General features: G+C 38.9%; 1 protein-coding gene across 1 annotated transcript in view; it reads right to left on the bottom strand.

Moving 5' to 3' along the window:
- The window catches only part of CAPZA1 (capping actin protein of muscle Z-line subunit alpha 1), a 37458-nt gene that overhangs the window by 14016 nt on the left and 2056 nt on the right, over positions 1 to 21386 (bottom strand). The window contains exons 2-4 of the mRNA XM_037038847.1: positions 12444 to 12507; positions 8700 to 8751; positions 5433 to 5496 (exon numbers count right to left, since the gene is read on the bottom strand). Coding sequence (XP_036894742.1) covers positions 5433 to 5496; positions 8700 to 8751; positions 12444 to 12507 — 180 coding nt within the window. The remainder of the gene's footprint in view (positions 1 to 5432; positions 5497 to 8699; positions 8752 to 12443; positions 12508 to 21386) is intronic.

Here is a 21386-nt window from a genome sequence, read left to right as displayed (position 1 = left end):
TTAATTCAGAGCAACAGCCGGCAAGCTCTGCATGGGGTGCTGCCTGTTTTTGTAAATAAAGTTTTACTGAACACAGTCTGGCTGGTTTTCCCATTACCTATATGACTGCTTTCCTACTACAATGGCAGAGTTAAGTAGTTAAGGCTGGCTGTTCTGTAAAGGTGAAAACATTTACTAACTGGCCCTTTACAGGAAGATAAAAGGGCCAATCCCTGATTCAGAGTATTCTTTCAGCATTCTTTTTTACAAATACAAGCAAATACAAGTATGTACTCTAGTTCTCCACCCATTCGTTTTATCCCAAAACCTGTACACCAGACTTAATGTATCTAGACGATCTTTCCCTACTGGCATTTAGAGAACTTCCTCAGTTGTTACTACAGCATTGTACACTGCCACACTGTATGGATGCACAAAAACGTTATTCAACCAGTCCCCTGTGAATGGATAGCTGGGTTGTTTCCAATCTTTTGCTATTAGGGACAATGCAGTGGATGTCCTTCTATGTTCATTAAGTCCAAATTGTGTACATGTGCCAAGTATAATCATGGGATACATTCCCTGAGGCAGGACAACTGGGTCAAACAGAAAATGCACTTGTAGTTTTGATAGAGACTGACAAACTGTGCTCTACTGGGTACCACACCAAGTTACAGTCCATCAGCAGCAGAAACTTTAATTGGCATTTCTTTTCACCTTTTACAAAGAGTCATTTACATTTCTTCTTCTGTGAACTGTCTGTTCAGATAGTTTGCCCACTTCTCTATTGAGTTTTTGGTCTTTTTCCAGTTTAGCTCTTTATTAATTAGGGAGATTAACCCTTTGCATGTCTTTTTAGTTCCACATATCAATACTTTTCCTTAACTTGTTATTTGTCTTTTGAATAATCTCCCATTTGCAATAATTATACAGGATTTCACAATATTGACATACCATAGTATATGTAATAATTTCTGAGCTGAAGGAGATTTAAGTTATTCACATTTTTATCATTAAGTCACTATATGAAATAAAAACTAAATGACAACAAGAAAGAAGTCACTATACATTCTACCTTAAGTAAAGCTTTCCCCTAAAAGTTTCTTGGGAAAAATTTATAGTTTTGAGATTCCTGCTCTTCTCACCAGACTACACTTGAACAGCTTGTTTATAATGACAGTAGGCATAATACATGTAATTATTCCCTAGTCTAACCTTCACAAGGCTTTCTCTTAATTTTGCCACTTTTGTAACTAAAAGGTGAAGGCATTGCATTAAAATCTTAACCTGCATTTCTTTAATTTACTATTACTAGGCAATCTAACACTTCCCCAAGTTTGCTTTGTATTTCCTGATTGGATGTAACTGGTTCGTGTCTCTCGCTTATTTATTCACTGACCTCTTGACGCGGATCCCTGCTGCTGGGGTCCGCTGCGTTATGGGTGAATTGAGACTAATTCACACGGACTAGCAAGTCCTGTGGAGGAAAAAGGACAGTGCGGCTTCTTTCTCAAGGGGAGAGCACCTCAGCTACTCTCTCTAGAGAGCACCTTGACCCCTGCCTTGACAGACCTTTATTGAGTTCAATTTGCACAGGAACACAGGGTGTATCTGCAAAGCCCATCAATCACTGTGAAATGATTAAACAATAGATAACATTCAAAGAACTCAGGGCTTATTCTGAGTCAGGGTCAGATACTTAAAGAGCTATAAAACTTTGGGGAACAAACTCACTTCCTGTCTGGACCCTTATCATTTACATTAAGGGTATTAGCAAAGTAGGTTTCCTAATATTTTAAGCATTCTTTCATAGGCCTGATCGCCCTAGGGAACCTGCCCTTTCCAGCACAGGGCGCACCCACTTCCAGCATTGTTTCAGGCTTAATTCAGGCAGCGGAAGTAAGGCAGCCAAGAGATTAGGAGACTTCTTGCAGACAGAATGTGGACTCAGGCTATGTCAAAGCCCAGGGGCGAGGGCCCCTTCTCAACCTTGCCTGTCTTAGGTCATCTTGAGAAATGTTACCCATTGATGGCTAACCAGTCATCTGCCCAGGGCCAAGCAGGGTGAAGAGAAAGGGGGCAGAGGTGGTGCCCCTACAAGGAAGATAAGCTTTGTCTCCTAAGTGGCTTATGGTCCCAAGGTCCTTTACTCAGCCTTAGCCACAGGGGATTACAGCTTCTAGAACTACGCAGGGCAGTTCCCAACAACCTCTTGGCATCATCCCTAGGTATTTGAACCTTTTTATCTATCATGTTTGAGGTGCATACTTTCTGCTTGGTCTTAAAAATAGATTTTATTTATTTATTTTCAGAGAGGGGGAAGGGAGGGAGAAAATAGAAAGAGAAGTATCAGTGTGTGGTTGCACGCCCCCTACTGGGGACCTGGCTTACAACCCAGGCCTGTGCTGATTGGGAATCAAGCTGGTGACCCTCTGGGTTCACAGGCCCACACTCAATCCATTGAGCCACACCAGCCAGGGCCATATTTTCTGCTTTTAAAATCTTATTTGTTAAAACTTTTTGCTATACAGAAGTCACTTTCTATTCCCCGCCCCCGTCTGTCACTTTAAAAACTTTTATTTTTGTTTTAGAGTTGTATCAATTATTTCCCCCTACTTCCACAGTCAATCCCCACACCACTGTCCATGTCCATGGGTCCTTAATATGTTCCTTGACTAGTTCTTTCACCTTCTTTCAAACACTCCCTGCCTTTCTCCTCCCCTAACTGCTGTCAGTCTAGTCCGTGACTCCATGCCTCTGGTTCTATCCTACTGATCAGTTTATTTTGTTCATTAGATTCCTCTTATAAGTAAGATCATATGGTATTTGTCTTTCACTGACTGGCTCTCCAGTTCCATCTACGCTGTTGCAAAAGGTAGGAATTCCTTCCTCCTTCCTGTTGGGTAGGTATTCCATTGTGTGAATGTTCCACGGTTTTTTATTCTACTCGTCTACTGAGGAGTCACTTTCTTTTATAGACTTTTCTGATGTTTTATTATTACTCAAGTTATGATTCACTTTCCATTTCCGACTACATTTTTTTGTTTGTTTTAAAAAATAGTTAACCTTTATCCCTGGCTGGCGTGGCTCAGTGGATTGAGTGTCAGCCTGAGAACCAAAGGGCTGCTGGTTCCATTCCCAGTCAGGGCACGAGCCTGGGTTGTGGGCCAGGTCCCTAGGAGGGGGCACATTAGAGGCAACCATACATCGATGGTTCTCTTCCTGTCTTTCTCTCCTGCTTCCCCCCAGTGTAAAAATAAATAAATAAAATCTTAAAAAAAAAAGTTAACCTTTAAACCCAACCTAGAAATAATCTAGATATGTAGTTGACACTGAAGATAAGTGTTAGATTAACCTCATACAAACTTGATCAACCGTCTCCTTTCCCTTCTGTTTTATAACACTTAGGTTTAAGGGCTCACTGCATTGTTTTTATGTTTGCTAGTGTCTGTCTTCCTTCACTGTTGTTCTTCATCAGAACAATTCTGTATGGCTGGTTACAATTTTCATAGCAATTATATGAAATCTATTTGAAAAACAAAGGTTCCTGTATCATTTACTTCTGATTCAGATAAGCTTTCTATACTATTTGTATTTCTCATTCAGAAATGTGCCATTTACATCTAGTTTCCATTTATTTCTGGTTAAAATGTACGTGTGAGTGTGTATGAACTGCGAGGCGGACTGCTGCCAGTTTTCCACAGTGTCCACTTTCTCCTTACTTAACAGAGTCTCAAAGGTTTCAAAAAAGGTAATGCGTTCAATTAAAAAAAATGACACTTTCTAGCTAAGAACAGAGCGCATTCTGGCAATAACTTATCCATAGAAGGTGCTTCTGGAATGGCCAATAATACCCTGCACATCCACCTCCCTTTTCCTTCCTGAACAGAGATTCACTGCCCAGAAACAGAGCAGCCGTCTTGAGAACCACACCTAAGGGTGGCAGAATAGAGCTAGAGGCAATCTGGGTCTCAAATGACATCACAGAGCTGCTACATCAGCCCTAAACGCTACTTTCGGACCCGTACATGACAAAAATAAGATCTCCATCTAGTTAACCCACTATGGTTGATTCTTTGTCATATGCAGTGATATCTAATAACTCAAACATCTTTCTTCTAGTGTCCAAGTTTTTTTGTTGTTGTTGCTGGCTAAGAATCTGATCTCCTTTTGACTACATTTTTAAGCTGGTTATCATTTATATGAGAATGCTGACAAAGTTAGCTATTTTTATATTATGTATCTATCTGGGTATACCTTATTATTTTAAAAACTTTTCTGTATTTTAAAAATATAAAATATCAGCTATAAGCAATACTTATCATTTACTTTCCAGAATTCTTTTGACTTGTAATTAATCTAATTTCACTGAGAAAATTAAAATAAGCAAAAATAAAAACCCAAACAAATAAAAACCAAACAAAACAAGTTCTAGTAATACTGTGATCCCAATACATACAGTTAACATTTTGGTGTATATTTCCCCACACTTTCTTTTCTGCGCATAGCCACGTACTTTATTTGTTTGATTCTTAAGATGCATCCATTCCCCTTATGACCTAATATATCATAAAATGGGACGTGTTTTACACTCAATGGCATTTAGGACTGTGTCATAGTTTAACTGGCAGTGTTTTTTCTTTCTCAGTGGGACATGAAATGATGGTGCACCTTTCAAGAATTTAAGATACACTGATTCTCATACAGTATATCTGTTTATTTAAACATCTATAAAAATAAACAAGCAAAATTGTACATATGCTGTTTTACATTTTAGATGTAAAATATCATGTATACATCATGTATACATTCATGTATACATCATGACTATCTTCCCAGATCAATATTTACATCAGTTTTCAATGGCTACAGAGTATTTCAGTCCACAGATATTTAATGTAGGACATTTAGATTGTTCCCATTTTCCCCTACTATAAAACAATGCTTCAAATCATCTTCTCATATGCTAATTTTCCATGGATAAATTCTGTGGACTGTGTGTTCAAAGGGACTCAGACTTGTACAAGGCACTTGGCGTTCAGTGCCATATTGCCTGTGAAGGGCACATCACTAAATTTGCAAAGCCCCTCTTGCAATGCTAATAACTGTGGTAACAGTGGGAATGTTTACTTTGTTTCTATATTTGAATAGGAATGCTTGTTTTCCCTTTAAATTTAATGTCTCCTGTTATTCTTATGAAGAGTTAGAAGTAGGTGGAACACCTGTATAAAACTCACTCCTTTTGTTTGCATGTTAGGGGCAGCTCTCTTTTCCTGTCAAAGAAACTGCTAGTATCATCAGAGAGGAAGAATTTCCTTATGTGTAGATATTTACAAAAGCCACGAAAACTAAGACATGAACTCATTCCGCATCTTATCTTCAAACATCTACTTTGGTTTATTGAACTTCTATTACCTTTCAGGCAGAGCCCATGTAATAGGAACAATTTTTACCTGATCGTCATATCCTTCTATCTTCACAGGTGTGAACTGATCCATGTTATACTGGGCAAATGCACTGTTTTTAAAAAGTTAAAAAACAGGGTGGGGAGAGACAGGGAGATAGAGAATTATATATTAATTAACACAAAGGTATTTCATGTAGTAGTGAAAGAGAACATGAAAACACGAAAACATGAAAAGGCGACAGAAAGGTGGAAGTCCGCTTCAGCGTAAGTGTAATACACTTATATTCTTACGAGGTATCAGCCCTCTCACAGAGTTCATCTGCCAAGGGAAGAGTTAAATAAACATCTCTAGGCCCAGTTTTAACCTGCTAAAAATATCTGCTAGACCACTGTTTTTAAACAAAGCATTGAACTTTTCCTCCTAGACTTGTCAAGAGAAACTGAAGTAACAAATATTTAAACTTCAAATATTTAAGGATAATCTTCAATCGTCTCATCTTAAGTTATTGTTATGTCTTTAACAAATCATTTCCTTATAACACCACATCCCCATGTACCAAAGTAAGTCTAAACACACTGGCTCTTCAGAAAGGATTATGTTCATGGAAAGTAAGTTAAATATACATATATTTTTAAAAGCTTCGGAAGTAGGGAATAAATAAGTACTTTGTTCTAGGATATGTCCTAAGGCTACAGGTCACAAATACCAATACCAACATTTGTTAACATGGGCTCGTCCTTGATTCTTCTTTCTCTCACACTCACATCCAATCCACCAGCAAATGCTGTAGGTTTGACCTGGGGCCCCTATTAGAGTCTGGCTCCTCCCCAATCCTACCACTAACACTCCAGAGCACTCTAGGTATAATTTTGATTGACTAAAAAAAAGTAATTACCTACCTTTTTGCTTCAAAGTGACTTTTTAAAAAACCCAGGTGCCTATACTTGCATATGGGATTTTAGGTACCAGGAATTAACCAATCAGATGTAACATTATATGACGTGACCAATAAAAGGCAACTCGATTATACAACCTGCATATTTATGGTTCAAGGTAAGGTATTGAAACCAGATGGCTATTGTTAAATTGGCTGTTGTCATTTTTTAATTCGACAATCTAAGGCAGCTATTTTCAGTCTTTTTCATCTGATGGCACACATACGCTAATTACTAAAATTCTGCAGCACACCGAAAAATATATTTTTTTGCTGATCTGACAAAAATGCATAATTTTAAAACATTCACACCAGACAGCTATTGTGTTGGCTGTTGTCATTTGTTTTATCTGACAATCTAAGAGAATAGAGGTCAGTGCCCCTGACTAAATAGTCAGGTATTGCATGTTTTAAACATTCTTACAACACATGGGTTGAAAATCACTGTTCTTGTCTGAACTGCCAGCCTTTGTCTCAGTACCACTCTGTCTTCTAAGTGCTCATTTTACTTGAGTCTTTACCGCCTCTGCACAGTAGCCAGTGATTATTCTAAAATCTGTCTTATTGTGCATGTCATTCTCTGTTCAAAATACTCTAATAATTTCCGATCTCTCTCAGAATAAAACACAGCACAGAAGTGCTCAGAATTATCAGAGAATGCTCCTGGTGAAAACCCAGGAAAGAGGGGAAAACCCTGGGTTATTCAGGCCTTCTTCATTTTTGCCTGATGAGGATGATGACTCGTGAAACAACATTTACTGAGTGCTAACTGAGGACTCGGGTCAGAGGGCCAGAGCACCTCATCATGGAAATGAAACTGAATTCCTCATTTGTATGGAAAATCAATTATTTGGACATAAGATAACTGTCTTTTAGCAAGGGGTTGTTCAAGAATTTTGAGTCCCTAAGAACCAGAATATTCATAAATACAAAGTTTTATTGCCAGTGCAATTAAAACACTTGAAGCATCTGAAAATGCTTTACATTTTCAGATTTTACTACACATCAGATTTTACTGTCACTCCTGGCAATGGGACAAAAGGCTAAGGATGCACTTGCACTCACCCTTGGGTCTTGACATTCCATTCCCATCCCCCCTTCGGCAATGCCTTACCACGTATGGAGTAGGTTTATTCTGGATAGCTCTCAAGGACAAAACTAAGATCAATATGGCTGGCAAATTGAAGAACTTGCCTTGTAAGAGAGCGAATTCCTTACTACTAGGAGCATTCAGATTGGATAACCATCTGGTGACAAAATGTAGATGAGATTCTTTCAATGAAAGGGCAGAAGGTCAACAGGGGCTGTACAAGGAAATCAGTAAGGTCTTTTTCTAAGGCAGAGTATCTGCATATAAGAAAAATAAGAAGTAAAATGTATTTTTAGTGTGTGTTTAAATCAATGTATAATTAGGATATCTTTCATGGTGCTAATTATAGTGAAGGACTGCAAATTTTAGGTGTACAGAATCTGGTCCCAAAGTGAGTTCCCAAAGAGCAGTATGGACAGGGCAGGAGAAGACGACTGTTTCCCAGGCAGCAGCTCTTAAAGCTGTTTTCTACAGTTAACATCTAAACCAATTATACTTCATACCGAAGGCATTCATAATTATTTGGTGCTCTGCATCTAAATCCTTATCCCCTCTCTCCACCCTACCCTTCACCAGACATTATCCAATCACGTTTTCCAAAGGAACTCTGGGCCGGCTGGAGGCACCATCACTGAAATAAAATTCTGTATTGAACAGTAAAGGACGGTAGTGATAAAGCCAGGTAAAGGGGACCTTGAAAGCTAGACAGTGTTTAGATTTGAAGAAAGCATTAACAAAAACAAAACAAATAAACACCCCCCCATCACTGTAATTTTTTAAGGATAAAGACAACATGAAAATGACATTTTATAAAGATTAATTAGCCTGATGGTGATAAGCAGTTAATGACTGGGTGGAATAATCGTGCTATTACTCTACGGTTAACTCTTACCATAAAGTCACTTGATGAGTAGCTGCTATTCTTTGGCAATTTGAGAAACATTTTCATTCCTCAATAGCAGCCTAATCTTTACGTAACTAGCAGGTTAAAAAAATCCGATAGGCAATAAAAGAACTATAGAAGAAAACCTAAGAGCTAACATTCAAAAGCCTATAATGAGGGAAATTTGCACCAAAATAAATAAATAATAAATAAAATGATACAATAAGCTTTAAGGAAGTAAACATTTTGGAGGAACATGTTTTCTACAAGAATAAGTAAAACTGCTAAAACCAACTGCTTTATTTGAAAGTGTTTTAAGCTTAGTTTTCAGAGTATGAGTTTACTATCAACATAGTTCATCCAATATTAGAATGACACTGTAAGTAGGTTTTAAAAGATACTTACTGTGCCGCCCCTTCCCTGAGGAGATTGTCATTATTAAGTAGTAGCCGGACATCTGAGGAAGAAAAAAATGTTAAAAGATGTTAAAGTTACAGCCCTGGCTGGTATGGGTCAGGGGATTGAGCACCCGCCTAGGGACCAAAGGGTGGCTGGTTGGATTCTGGGTTGTGGGCCAGGTCACCAGTAGGGGGTGCGAGAGGCAACCACATATCGATGTTTCTCTCCCTCTCTCCCTTCATTCCCCTCTGTCTAAAAATAAATAAGTAAAATCTTTTAATGTTAAAATTAGAATCTTCAATGGAGGACAACCTTGAGAGATTTTAGCATATTTCTAAATTAGATTTTAAAAAATCAGACTTTGAAAGGTTACTCTTTGGATATATTGTATCTAAAAATACAAATGAATAGATGCTGCTGTTCATAGATTTGCATATTATGACTTGTGGTGCAATAAATAATCCAACAATAAATTCTCAAGGAATTTCATAGCCAATGAAAACCATGGTTTACAGAATGTTAAAATTAGGACTGTTAATTTTGCATTTAAAGAATCCTTTAAAATTAGATTAAGAATTGTAGACTTATCTAACATCAGACCAGGAAAGCTGGGCACCATTCGGTCAGTGATAGTGAATTTGCCAAACATTCATTTTTTGAATAATCTAATGTGGAGCCCTGCAAACTTTTTAAAAAGCTGTGCGTCAAGAGTCTCATCACTCTTTTTTGAAGATCAGGGTTCTTGTTACTGGAAACTACCAACAATTAACTCCAAGAAGGAGGGCTAATTACAAAGCAAAGTGACTCAGATTCTGAAAGAAAGGGCTGGCAAAGGCCAAGACATAGCAAGCCAAGGAAAACCAACCCTCATGCCACAAGTGGCTTGCCAATTCTTAATCTAATGATTTGGTATCAATTACTTCCATGATATTACTATAAAGTACTTTCAGTTGTCAAAAATAAAACAAGGAACATCTAACTATAAAGACCATTAATATTATTAAGACTTTATCTGAGTTGGACTTCCACCAAGACGGAGGCATAGGTGGAAACACTGTGCCTTCTCCCACAACCAAGTTTGAATACAACAAAGGTTTGGAGAACAAAGACACAGCCAAAGAACAGAAAAATTGAATTATATGGAAGTCCGACAACAACAAACCGTTCAACCGGGACGGTAAGAGGGGCGGAGCCAGCAGCGGAGCAGGTTGGGCAGGAAAGATCCCCCAACCTAAGCGCGAAAGTGGCCCGGACCCAGTCAGGGTGCGGGGCAGACTGACTGCGGTCACACATTCGTGCACAGTGAGACGGACCACGCAGGCCCCAGGGGGCGAGGGCTGACGGCGGTGGCACACTTGCGTGCAGTGGGATGAAACGTGCAGGTCCCGGTGACGGTGGAAGCTACGGCACCTGCGGCAGCAGCGGCGGGAGGCGGCAGACGGACGCCATTGCTCCTCGTTGACCCCGCCCCCACATACAGCGTCACAACCTGAGTGGCGCTGCTCTGGTGAACACCTAGGGCTCCGATCCTGCTACGTAACAGGCATGAACAGCCCAAAAGATGGCGCAAGAACTCAAAGTCCCAGAGCCGATAATGCTAAGCGACCAAGAGATTGCCAGCCTCTCAGAAGCACAGTTCAAGACACTGTTTATCAGGATGCTCACAGAACTGGTTGATTATAGTCACAAATTAGAGGAACAAATGAAGGCTAAACTAAGTGAAATGAAGGGAGATGGTCCAGGAAACAAATCAATGGAATGGACCAGAAGGAAGAACAAAACATCCAACCAGAAAGGAATGAAGAAATGAGAATTCAAAAAAATGAGGAGAGGCTTAGGAACCTCCAGAACATCTTTAAACGTTCCAACATCCGAATTATAGGGGTACCAGAAGGGGGAAAGAAACAGCCACGAGTGGAAAACTTATTTGAACAAATAATAAAGGAGAACTTCCCCAGTCTGGCAAAGGAAATAGACTTCCAGGAAATCCAGGAAGCTCAGAGAGTGCCAAAGAAGTTGGACCCAAGAAGGAACACACCAAGGCACAGCATCATTACATTAGCCAAGATGAAAATGAAGGAGAGAATCCTAGAAGCAGCAAGAGATAAGGGAACAGTCACCTACAAAGGAGTACCCATCAGACTGTCAGCGGATTTCCCAAAAGAGACCTTACAGGCAAGAAGGGACTGGAAAGAAGTATTCCAAGTCATGAAATCCAAAGATCTACAGCCAAGATTGCTTTATCCAGCAAAACTTTCATTTAGAATGGAAGGACAGATAAAGTGCTTCTCAGATAAGGTCAAGTTCAAGGAGTTCATCATCACCGAGCCCTTGTTATATGAAATGCTAAAGGGACTTATATAAGAAAAAGAAGATGAAAAATACTAACAGTGAAAGGACAGCAAACTCAGTTATTAACAACCACACCTAAAACAAAAGCAAACCAAGAGGACAGCTAGATCAGGAGTGGAACCACAGAAATGAAGACATGGAGGGTTAGCAACAGGGGAGTGGGAGGAGGAGAAGGGGGGAGAAGGTACAGAAAATAGCATAGATGGTAGGTAGAAAATAGATAGGGGGGAGGGCGAGAATAGTGGGGGAAATATAGAATCTAAAGAACTTGAGACACGTGGTTATAAACTAAGAGGGGGTGAATGGTGGGGGAGGGAGTGTGGGGGTGGAGGGGAATGAAGGGGGGGAATAGAACAATTGTAATGGTATAATCAATAAAATATATTTTTTAAAAATTGTTTAAAAAAAAGACTTTATCTGAGCTAATCAGCCAGATAAAGTTCAAGTCAAAGAAGAATTTTCCAACAGCTCAGTTGTTGAAAATGTACATTTGGCTGATGTGGAAGAAAGACTAAGGGAAAGCAGGGCTGCATTTCTTTCTCTTTGCCGTTAGTGCTCAAAATCTACAAACAAGTCTGTAAAAAAGACTGCTTTCATTTTTTCTATTGCATTATTTATTCCTTATAGTAAATGCTTGTTATGTTCTCGTAATTACTTTCTCTGCATAATTAATTTTATCAGTGGAGGTTACTGATTGTTCTATGATGTGTAAGGGCTCTTGGTCAGATACACATGAATATCACACAGTCCCCCTAAGTAGGTAACCTTCTCAGAGCCACACCAGCCAGGGCTGTGATGATTGCTTTCACCATGAAGTTCAAGATGCCTCACCTACGTTTTTCATCCTGTAAGTTGTGTTAAGATGGTGAATAATATGGAAGGTTGTAAATGTAATAGAACAGTGTTTCCTGAACTGGCTATGACTCAGAATCAACTGGTAAAACTTAATAAAACAGATTCCACCCCAGTTCTAAAGAGTAAGAATCTTTAGAGGATGATAATGCTGAATTGTGTGTATTTAACAAGCTTCCCAGATACAGCTGGTTCAGCCCCAGTGGCTCTAGGAAGTCTCCTATATATGGCACTTCCTGAGTGAAAGCACTAAAAAAATTGAAGCTATGATTTATAACGTGACAGATATTAAACCACTTAAAATCTTTTCTCACGTAAGATAGGTATCCTAATTCATGGGTTAAGACTATGCTTTTGACAGAGACCTGAGTTTGCTATGACTTGGTAGCTGGGTGACACTGGATATATTATTTTAACCTCTTAGAATACTGATTTCCTTAGTTATAGCTATAATATGTCATAAGGATGAAAAGATAACAAGTACTCAATAAGTGCTTATATGTTATTAAGGAGAGCTTAAATAACTAAATACTAATCTTTACTCACCATTGAATACTTCATTAAATTCCCCTGGGGGTGCATGAGTGATGAATTTAGCAGCTATGCGTACCTAGAGAAATAAAATTTACAATAAGAGAATTATGAAGAGTAACAGATAAAAGGAGAGCAATTAGCAGATTATAAAATTTTCATTACATCCCCTGTTGAAACCTTTAGGTCCTAGTTATACTCTCCATTATTACAATCTTTATCATTAACTACAAATACCAACGTTTTTACTGACCAAAAAAAGTTTTCGAAATGTCTCTGCTATGCTTACCTTTAAAAAAAAATACATCTTTCACCCTGGCTGGTGTAGCTCAGTGGACTGAGCAGAGGCCCGTGAAGCAAAAGGTCGCCAGTTCAATTCCCAGTCAAGGCACATGCCTGGGTTGCAGGCCAGGTCCCCAGTAGAGGACACATGAGGGGCAACCACACACTGATGTTTCTCTCCCATTCTTTCTCCTTCCCTTCCCCTCTCTCTAAAAATAAATAAATAAAATAAAAAATACATCTTTCAAAGTTAATGTAATGTTTTCAACTTGGTTATACTTCAGAAAAAGTACAGTTGTAAACTGTGCTTTTGTAAGTTCTTTAATGTATTTTTTAAAATAAATTTCTTTCATTCATTCATTCATTCATTCATTCATTCATTCATTCATTCATTTATCTTTAGAGGGGAAGGGAAGGAAAGGAAAGAGGGAAAGAAATATCAATGTATGGTTGCCTCTCATGCATCCCCCGCTGGGAACTAGCCTGCAACCCAGGCATGTGCCCTCACTGGGAACCGAATCACGATTCTTTGGTTGGAAGGCCCATACTCAATCCACTGAGCTACACCAGCCAGGGCTTTTAATGTCTTTTTTAAAAATTTTACATTATTCTAGAAGTATTCAAGGATAAACAGTTGCATTTCTCCTTCTGAAAGATTACCTTATTGTTATCCTGGTAAGAAAGTAAGTTCTATTTGCACAGAATTCAATGGAAGTTTTTTTTCTATTTGAAGATTTCAGGATGTTATTATTTTTATTTTGTATTTTAAGACTTTTTTTAAAGAATAGTTTTAGGTTCATAGTAAAACTGAGAGAAAGGTACAGAGATTTTCCATACAATTCCTGTCCCCTGCATGCATAGCTTCTGTTAATAATATCCCCACCAGAGTGGTACATTTCTTACAGTCTATGAACTTACATTTTACACATCATTATCACCCAAAATGTATTAAATGTATCCACCATTATATTACCATGTAGAGCATTTTTACTGCCCTAAAAATTCTCTGTGCTCTGCCTATTCATCCCTCTTTACCCCTAGGAATTAATTTTGATAAGATGAAAGAATTAATTTTTAAAAAAAACACACCTTGCTTAAGTGTCGTTTATTTTCTCATCTGGTTCTAGGACTTTCAAAATATAAACAACAAACTGGTCAATAATTTAACAAGTGTGGCATGTATATATTTCAGTATCAAATTACCTCTAAAATTTCACTGCCTTTATCAAATAAACAAAATCTGTACTGGCTGAGGGTTCTAAGAGGCAAGTAGAAATTTAATTTGGGGCTGTCAATTCTGCAAAAAATGTATCCTCGGTGACCTCTAGGACAAAATGGAATATTGGTTTCACTAAATAAAACTTAGCTATGTTTCTAAAAATTTCCAACAAGATAAATATTATTTCCCTAGGTTAACCCTGGAAACACCAAAAAGACTCAGAACGTACTAAGAAATCAAATTTAGATGTATGTAGTGCACTTTATATTGCTTTATTATCGGTAATGGCTAAGGCTTAAAAAGCATATCTTAAATTAGAATCAGTGCTATAAAAAAGGGATGGCGACATTTATTTCCAAATAATTTGCTTTATGTTTATTCTTTTAAAAGTCATTTTAAGTAGTTCTTAGAAACTGTGCACTCATTGGTAACCAATGATAAGTTTTGTCAGATATAAACAGATAGGGAAGGCAGGCAAGTCTGTTTGCAGCAAAACAATTTCATTTCTAAAAATTCTACCAACTCTAAGGAATAGTTGCTTTTCTGTTACGTCTTAAACACTTGAACATTTATTAAAGCAATTATATAAGACACATGGAGTCCCAAAGACTCTCTCCTCCACCGAACTTTAGTCAGGTTCCTTTGAACTCTCTTCTCAACTAGACTTTGTTTGTCCCCCCATCCTGTCTCCCCACTCTTGGCATTTGATTACCCTTGATACCTGATTAGGTTCTTTATCTCCCACCTTTACCTACATAAGCCCTCCACCTGCCTCCGGCAAGAATTCCTCTGCCCTTAATGTTTCCTCTCAGTAAGTTCCACCCACTGACCCTCTCACTCTATTTGCCAGCTATAAATTTCCAGTGGTCTTTGCTTTATTTGGAGCTCAGCTAGAGCTGAGACTCTAGCTTCCTCCAAAGCCATTATTCTGGCCCTTCCTCCACAGGACTTTGGAGGAAGGAGACAGACCATCCTCGCTAGTCAAAGACAGCCTATGGAGGAGGGAGCTGAGATCTAAGCTGAGCTCTGAAAAGTGCTTTAGGAGGGGAAAGAGAGAGGGGGCCGAATAAGAAGGGAATAGTGAGAATTAAAAAGACGGGGAATAAGCAGCCAGTGGTCAACAGGACAGTCTGGCAGGTACAGAAGATCTGGAGACAAATGAGGGGGAGGAGTCTGAGGGCGTTAGTTCTGCCAACTGCCGGAGGGGTGGGGGGTGGCAACAGGCAAAGCAGGGAGGCCAGAGGGAAGGCTACTGCCGATGGTAGCCCAGGTGGGACCTGCCAGTGGTGTTTTTTATTTTCCAGAGTGTTTAGAATACAGGTGTGGTGAAAAACAGTCAAATTCTGGGTATATTTTGAAGGCAGAGCCTACAGGGTTTGCTGATGGATCGTATGTGGCTCGTGAGAAAAACGGGTCAAGGACGACATGAAACTTTGTGAGTGAGTAACTAACAAATGAAGGTGTCATTAACTAAGAGGGGAGACTGCAGAGGAAGCTGTGACACGCAGATTTTCGATACATAGGGGCTTCCTTCTAGGCAAGTAAAATCTGTCTAGAGAAACCATGTCCATTTCTGCCAGGGGTGTCCAACCTGCAGCCCACTGGCTGTGAATGCAGCCCAACACAAAATCATAAATTTACTTAAAATACTGAGATTGTTTTGTGACTACATGTTGAAATGTACTTAGTGTGTAGCCCAACACAACTCTTCTTCCAGTGTGGCCCAGAGACGCCAAAAGGTTGGACCCCCCCACCCCCCGCTCCCCCCCGGAGGGTACCCTACCTAAAGTCCTGCTTGGTCTTGGTGTTGGGTATATATCCTTATTGTGGAAGAAAATGGCATTAAAATGTTAGACTGTACAGTAAACTTTCCCGATCCTGACTCCATGCTGTAGAAAAACATTATTTAACTTCCCATACCTGAGCCACCTGAAAACAGAACCTAGTCCCTTCTGTATTTACTAAATTGTTATTGTACTTTTATACATTAGTTTCAGTGTCCTAGCCAATATAAATTTGTCCCCAGGAGATCTAGTCTTAATGTCCTGATGGATTAAGCTTCTGGGCTTAACAGGCAGAGGACTAAGATTTGGAGAGTGGTTCTCCAGTTGCACAAGAATTGTTGGGAAGCCTATTAAAAATAGATGCCTGAGCACTGGTCTCCAAAATTTTGATTCAGTTGTGTTCTAATGTACTGTCATATCAACAGGTTCTTAAGACAGTGCTGTTGGACTTGTCCAGAGGACAGTCCTACAGTCATGTTTCTCAGCACTGAGTTTATAACACATTTTAAATACTAATATTTTTAGTGTCACTAAGCTAATTTAGCAGTAATTATAATGCAGTCACAGCCAGAGAACAGCAATGCTTCAGTGTCTATAGCTGTATCCATGTTACTACACCATTAAACTGGACTGCTGCCTACCTAGGGCTGTGTCCACATTTCAGTAGAACTGTTTGTTATCTTAACTCATCACTTACTGTTTACTCAAAGGAATCAAAGTGGGTAAGAGCACAGGTCTGGAAACAGGTTCCACCAATGTGTCTGGTCTACTATTTGTAGTTCTGGACATTTGGTCATGTTTTTAATCTCAAATGTGCCCCAGTTTACTCAACTGTAAAATGAGGGTAACTTAATATCTATCCTATGAGGAAGTTTTGAGATGAACACATGTTAATACATAAAGTTATTAGGCTGGCCAATACATACATACATACATACATGCATAATACATAAAGTTGGGCAAAAAGGCGTTTAGTTTTCTTTTTTTTTTTTAAGGTCTTATTTATTTATCTTTAGAGGGGAAGGGAAGGAGAGAGGGAGAGAAACATCAATGTATGGTTGCCTCTCGTGTGTCCCCTGCCAGGAACTGGACTGCAACCCAGGCATGTGCCCTGACTGGGAATCAAACCACGATTGTGTGGTTCGCAGGCCCGCGCTCAATCCACTGAGCTATGCCAGGCAGGGCTAGTTTTTTTTCTGTGAAATAAAAGGTACATGTTTCATTTTCACTAATAACTTTATTGATTTAGATAATTTGAGCATCTCGGCTATCTCCCATTACTGGCTTCTAGTGGGGAGAGGCCAGGGGTGCTGCTAAACACCTTCTAATGCATAAGTCAGCCCCACGGCAAAGAATTATCTGGCCAAAATGTCAACAGTACCAAGAAACTCTGCAAACCACTTTGGACATGTTCAATTAGTCACAGAACCTTCTCCATGCATTGCACAAATCATTTTTTTGTGTTTCAGTTGTAGTTTTACCTTTCTTGAAATAATACAGCATAATTTGCTGAAAATGTTGGATATCTTTTCCTATCTTCAATATTACAATGGCTGCACAAAAAATTCACCAATTTTGATAAGCCTTTTTAAAATGCATGCTGATAGGACAGCTGTCACAATATAATCTAACAAAATCGTTTTGAATGCAGTTAAAGACAGCTAAGCACTACTGGAGCCATCTACAGAAAAAACTAAGTGAATTTTTTAGCCAACCCAATATCTAGCACATAATGAGCACTTAAATGTTGTGTAGAGGCCAAATAAGTCACAAAGCAAGGTTCTCTTAAATTCCAACCCATTATCACCTGTCTTCTTGCTTATATGTAATACCATGACTTACACTGTGTCATACGACCCATACAGCCGATCATTCTATTTCATACACACTGCCCCAACAATATGTATGTGCAGTTATAGCAAAGATAAATTTTATACAGAGGTCAAAATTTAGTAAAGAACTTCAGTAAATCACAAAAATGCAGAAGGAAAGGAGAGGCTGGAGGCTAAGAGAACAATTGAAAATGCATTAAAAATAATGCAAGCTTAAGAAAAGATCCTGAATAAAGACAATGGTAGAAGAAATGTGGACAAGTTAGACATATCATAAAGTGTAAAGCAAGATACAAAAGAACTGGTATACTGGCTGCCTTGCAGAGGAACTGAGTGGCTGGAAAACGGGTGGGAGGGGACTTTTTACTTATGCCTTTTCCTACCATTTTAATTTTAAACATGTGATTATAGTTCCTATATCTAATAATAGGAAGGAAGAGGAAGCTGACTGGAATATGAACTGAACATGAAAGGAAGGACTAAGGGCGGAAAATATGCCAATGTTACGAGTTCGTGACTAAAAGTGAATAATGGGATGAAGAGAAAGGCTGAAAGGAGGTTCTGATGAAGTGAGAAGGGAAAATAGTGCCCTGGCTGGTGTGGCTCAGTGGACTGAGTGCAGGCCTGCGAACCACATGATCACGGTTCAATTCCCAGTCAGGGTACATGCCTGGGTTGCAGGCCAGTTCCCAGCGGGGGACTCATGAGAGGCAACCATACATTGATAGTTCTCTCCTTCTCTCCTTCCCTTCGTCTCTAAAGATAAATAAATAAAATCTTTAAAAAAAGAGAAAGAAAACAGTAAGTGCACATTATCACCTAGTTCAGAAACCCCCAAGTGCTCAAGTTGTCTACAGTATGATGACTCATTTCCCCTATCAGGGCTTTTTGTTTTCAGAAGCTGATTCATATAAGAACTCACTTATTTACTTACCTATACTCTGAACCAAATATTTGTACATGGGAGAGAATGAATGATACCTGATCCTAGTGTGTTTTTCTTTTTCTTTTTCTTTTTTTTGGAGGGTATGCCACACCTTTTTTTTTCCCCCCCAATTTTTTTATATAATTATTTTTCAAGTACAGTTTTCTGTCTATTTCAGTGTGTTTTTCTGAGCTCAAAGGAAGAGACTTAGAGCAGATGAAGAAAATATTTCTATTAGAGCTTTTGCAACACTAGTCATTTGGGTACACATTAAGGCTTTGCAGCTTTATAGGATTTACTAGGAAAAATGCTCCCGGGGAAGGGCGATCCAATGTTCCCAGCAGTGACTGAGCAGGGCACCAGTACTGGCAGCAAGACGCTCAGGGGTAATAAATGCCCCAAGAGGCACCCAGAGTGTGGACACATTCCCAAACACAAGAAATATCTATAGAGATCATCAGAAACAGTTGGGGTGGGATAGGGAGGTGAAGGAGGATGAGCCGGGTGAATACTAGAATGAGTGAAGATGTAATTGGTTGGTCTCTCTGTTACCAAGAGGTTGTGCCTACACTGTGTACCTGGGTCCTATGCTAGGCATTAGGTAAAAAACGTCATTTCAGTTACCAAGGAATTTGTTTCATTATCTGGGCAAATGTGCAAGAGCAGAAAATGACAGAAACTCCTAAAACATTTTAATGTTTCAATATTTAAAACAGGTTTTTAAAAATTAGAGTTTGAAAAAGTTCCTTAAACTTTGTTCAGTTGGTTTTACCTAATGCTCCTAACCTCCCTATTTTAGAGGAAAACTGAGGCCTACTGAGGTTAGTGATTTTTTTCCAAAATCACACTGGTAGTTAAAAGCACGGCAGGGAGAGGCCAAATCTCCTGACACCCAGAATCATTCTTTCCTACTACATCATAAAACCTTACTTATAATTCATTCAATGGAGGCCTCTTTTTTTTTTCTCGTTCACTGTTATGTGGAATAAAGTGTAGTGAAGAAAGCATGGCTTCTGAGACAGACAAACATGGGGTAGGACTTTTCTGACAAATTACACTGCTTTGCTTAGCATTAAGGCTGGTCCTATTAAAATGGCTGGATTGTCTAAAAGAAAGGTTAATAAACCTACACTCATAACCAAAGATCAGATATGTGAGTTTGTACCTGCTCAGACTTTATGCTCCTGTCCAAGGATCTTATGACAGATATGAAAACTACTAAACAAAGCCAACAGGGAAAAAAGTGAAGATAAAAGAATGGCAGGGTTAATACTAACCAATAATTTGTTAGAAAATGCCATGGCAGACCAGCTTTAGGGCTTACTACAAAGGTAGTAACTCATCTGGTAAGTTAAGGAGGTAATCAAAATCAAGGGAATCTAGTTTCAAAGTGTTAAGTAGTCTTCATGAGCTCTAGCAGGGCCCTTTTTATATTCATACATGTTTTCCACATCTCTCCTAGGTAATTTTGATAAACCTGTTCTCAAAAAGTGCCTTAATGGTGGTATCAGTGTCTAAACTTAAAGCATACTGATTCATTTTTCAGTTATGGTATTTTTTGAGGTTGTACACAAATTTTACCACTAGTTAAGCTAAAGGAAAAAATATGCTAATTGTACTTTTTTCAGCCTTAAAACTCTCTCTGCATTTGTTTTAAAAATGATGAATCAGCTTTCCATGCAGACAGCACTCTCGCCAACTTGGTGAACGCTCTTAAACCCTACAGACTTTCTGTAAGAAGTGTGGCCGGCAGGAGCTGACAAAGGCAGGAGCTGACAAAGTAACGCAGTACAGGAATGGCCAGGACTCCCTTTACGCGCAGGGAGAGCAGCATTGTGACAGGGAGCAGAGTGGCTGCAGTGGGCAGCCTGAGCCAATTTTCAGCCAAAAGGCTGAAACTATAAAGAAAACTGTGTTGAGCCTAACTGCAGATCTAAGAGAAGGCTGGCTATTAAGCTATGTGAGCATTCTGAATTGGGAGGAGACAGGAAAAGACAGGACCAAGTGATCCAGTTCTAAGCTTCATGTCATTATGTGCCGATATAATCTTGAGGACAAAAAAAAAGCTGAATCATGAAATTAAGGAAACCCAAACAAGTAGTTCATCACATATGTCAAGTTTCCTAATTATGTTACCTTATCATTTTAAGGTCTTGTTAATCATTGGAACCAAGTAACTTGAAAGGTCCTAGGAACTGGAAGAGTAGAGCTCATTCTAAGAATCTGAACTCGAGGATAAGGCTAAAGGCATTTATTTCTACAAGTTATTATACGTTTTACTTCCTGTTTTATTTATGCGGCCCATCGTGACCATTTCAGGTAACAATGCAGAAGTTAAAAAACCCAACTTCCTCTTTATAAAGTGATAAAAACTTCAGCAGTTAGTTATGAGAACGGTCAATCTTACTAGCTTTTATAGAAATACTTGCAAGGAAATCACCAAATTCACCTGTGGGTTCAGTGATTTTGGAAAATGTAAGAAAGATAAAAAGCTGTATTAAAACATATTTGGCATCATGACATACATGCCTTAAAAAAACCCAAATCAAATGCGGTTGCGGTCTTGATTAAAAACAGAAAAAAATGAAAACTTTACAGTTCCTTCAAGGAAGAATCCATACAAATTAAGGCTAAAAATATCTTCTTTAAAAATCTGTTTGCAATAGTGCCTTGGTTGTTAAAATTTTATAGACAAATATCTCACTTAAGGGCTACTTATTGTTTCTGAATGCTAAGATACTCATTTCCACAAGTCTTGTTAGAAAAATACTTTCTCAATTCTTGCATTCAGTTAAAAGGAAGCCTGGGGGAAGAGGAGGCAAGTTGGGTATGAAGCTGAAGGGAACCGAAGGAATCTTACAGGCCAAAGCTCTTCCTTTTACTCAGAGATCCGCAACAGGGAGGTACACATTAATT

The sequence above is a fragment of the Sturnira hondurensis genome, unplaced genomic scaffold, assembly GCF_014824575.4.
Source record: "Sturnira hondurensis isolate 20B ecotype Veracruz unplaced genomic scaffold, ASM1482457v3 Scaffold0024822, whole genome shotgun sequence".
NCBI classification, from domain to species: Eukaryota; Metazoa; Chordata; class Mammalia; order Chiroptera; family Phyllostomidae; genus Sturnira; species Sturnira hondurensis.
This window is presented reverse-complemented; position numbering and strand designations above follow the sequence as displayed.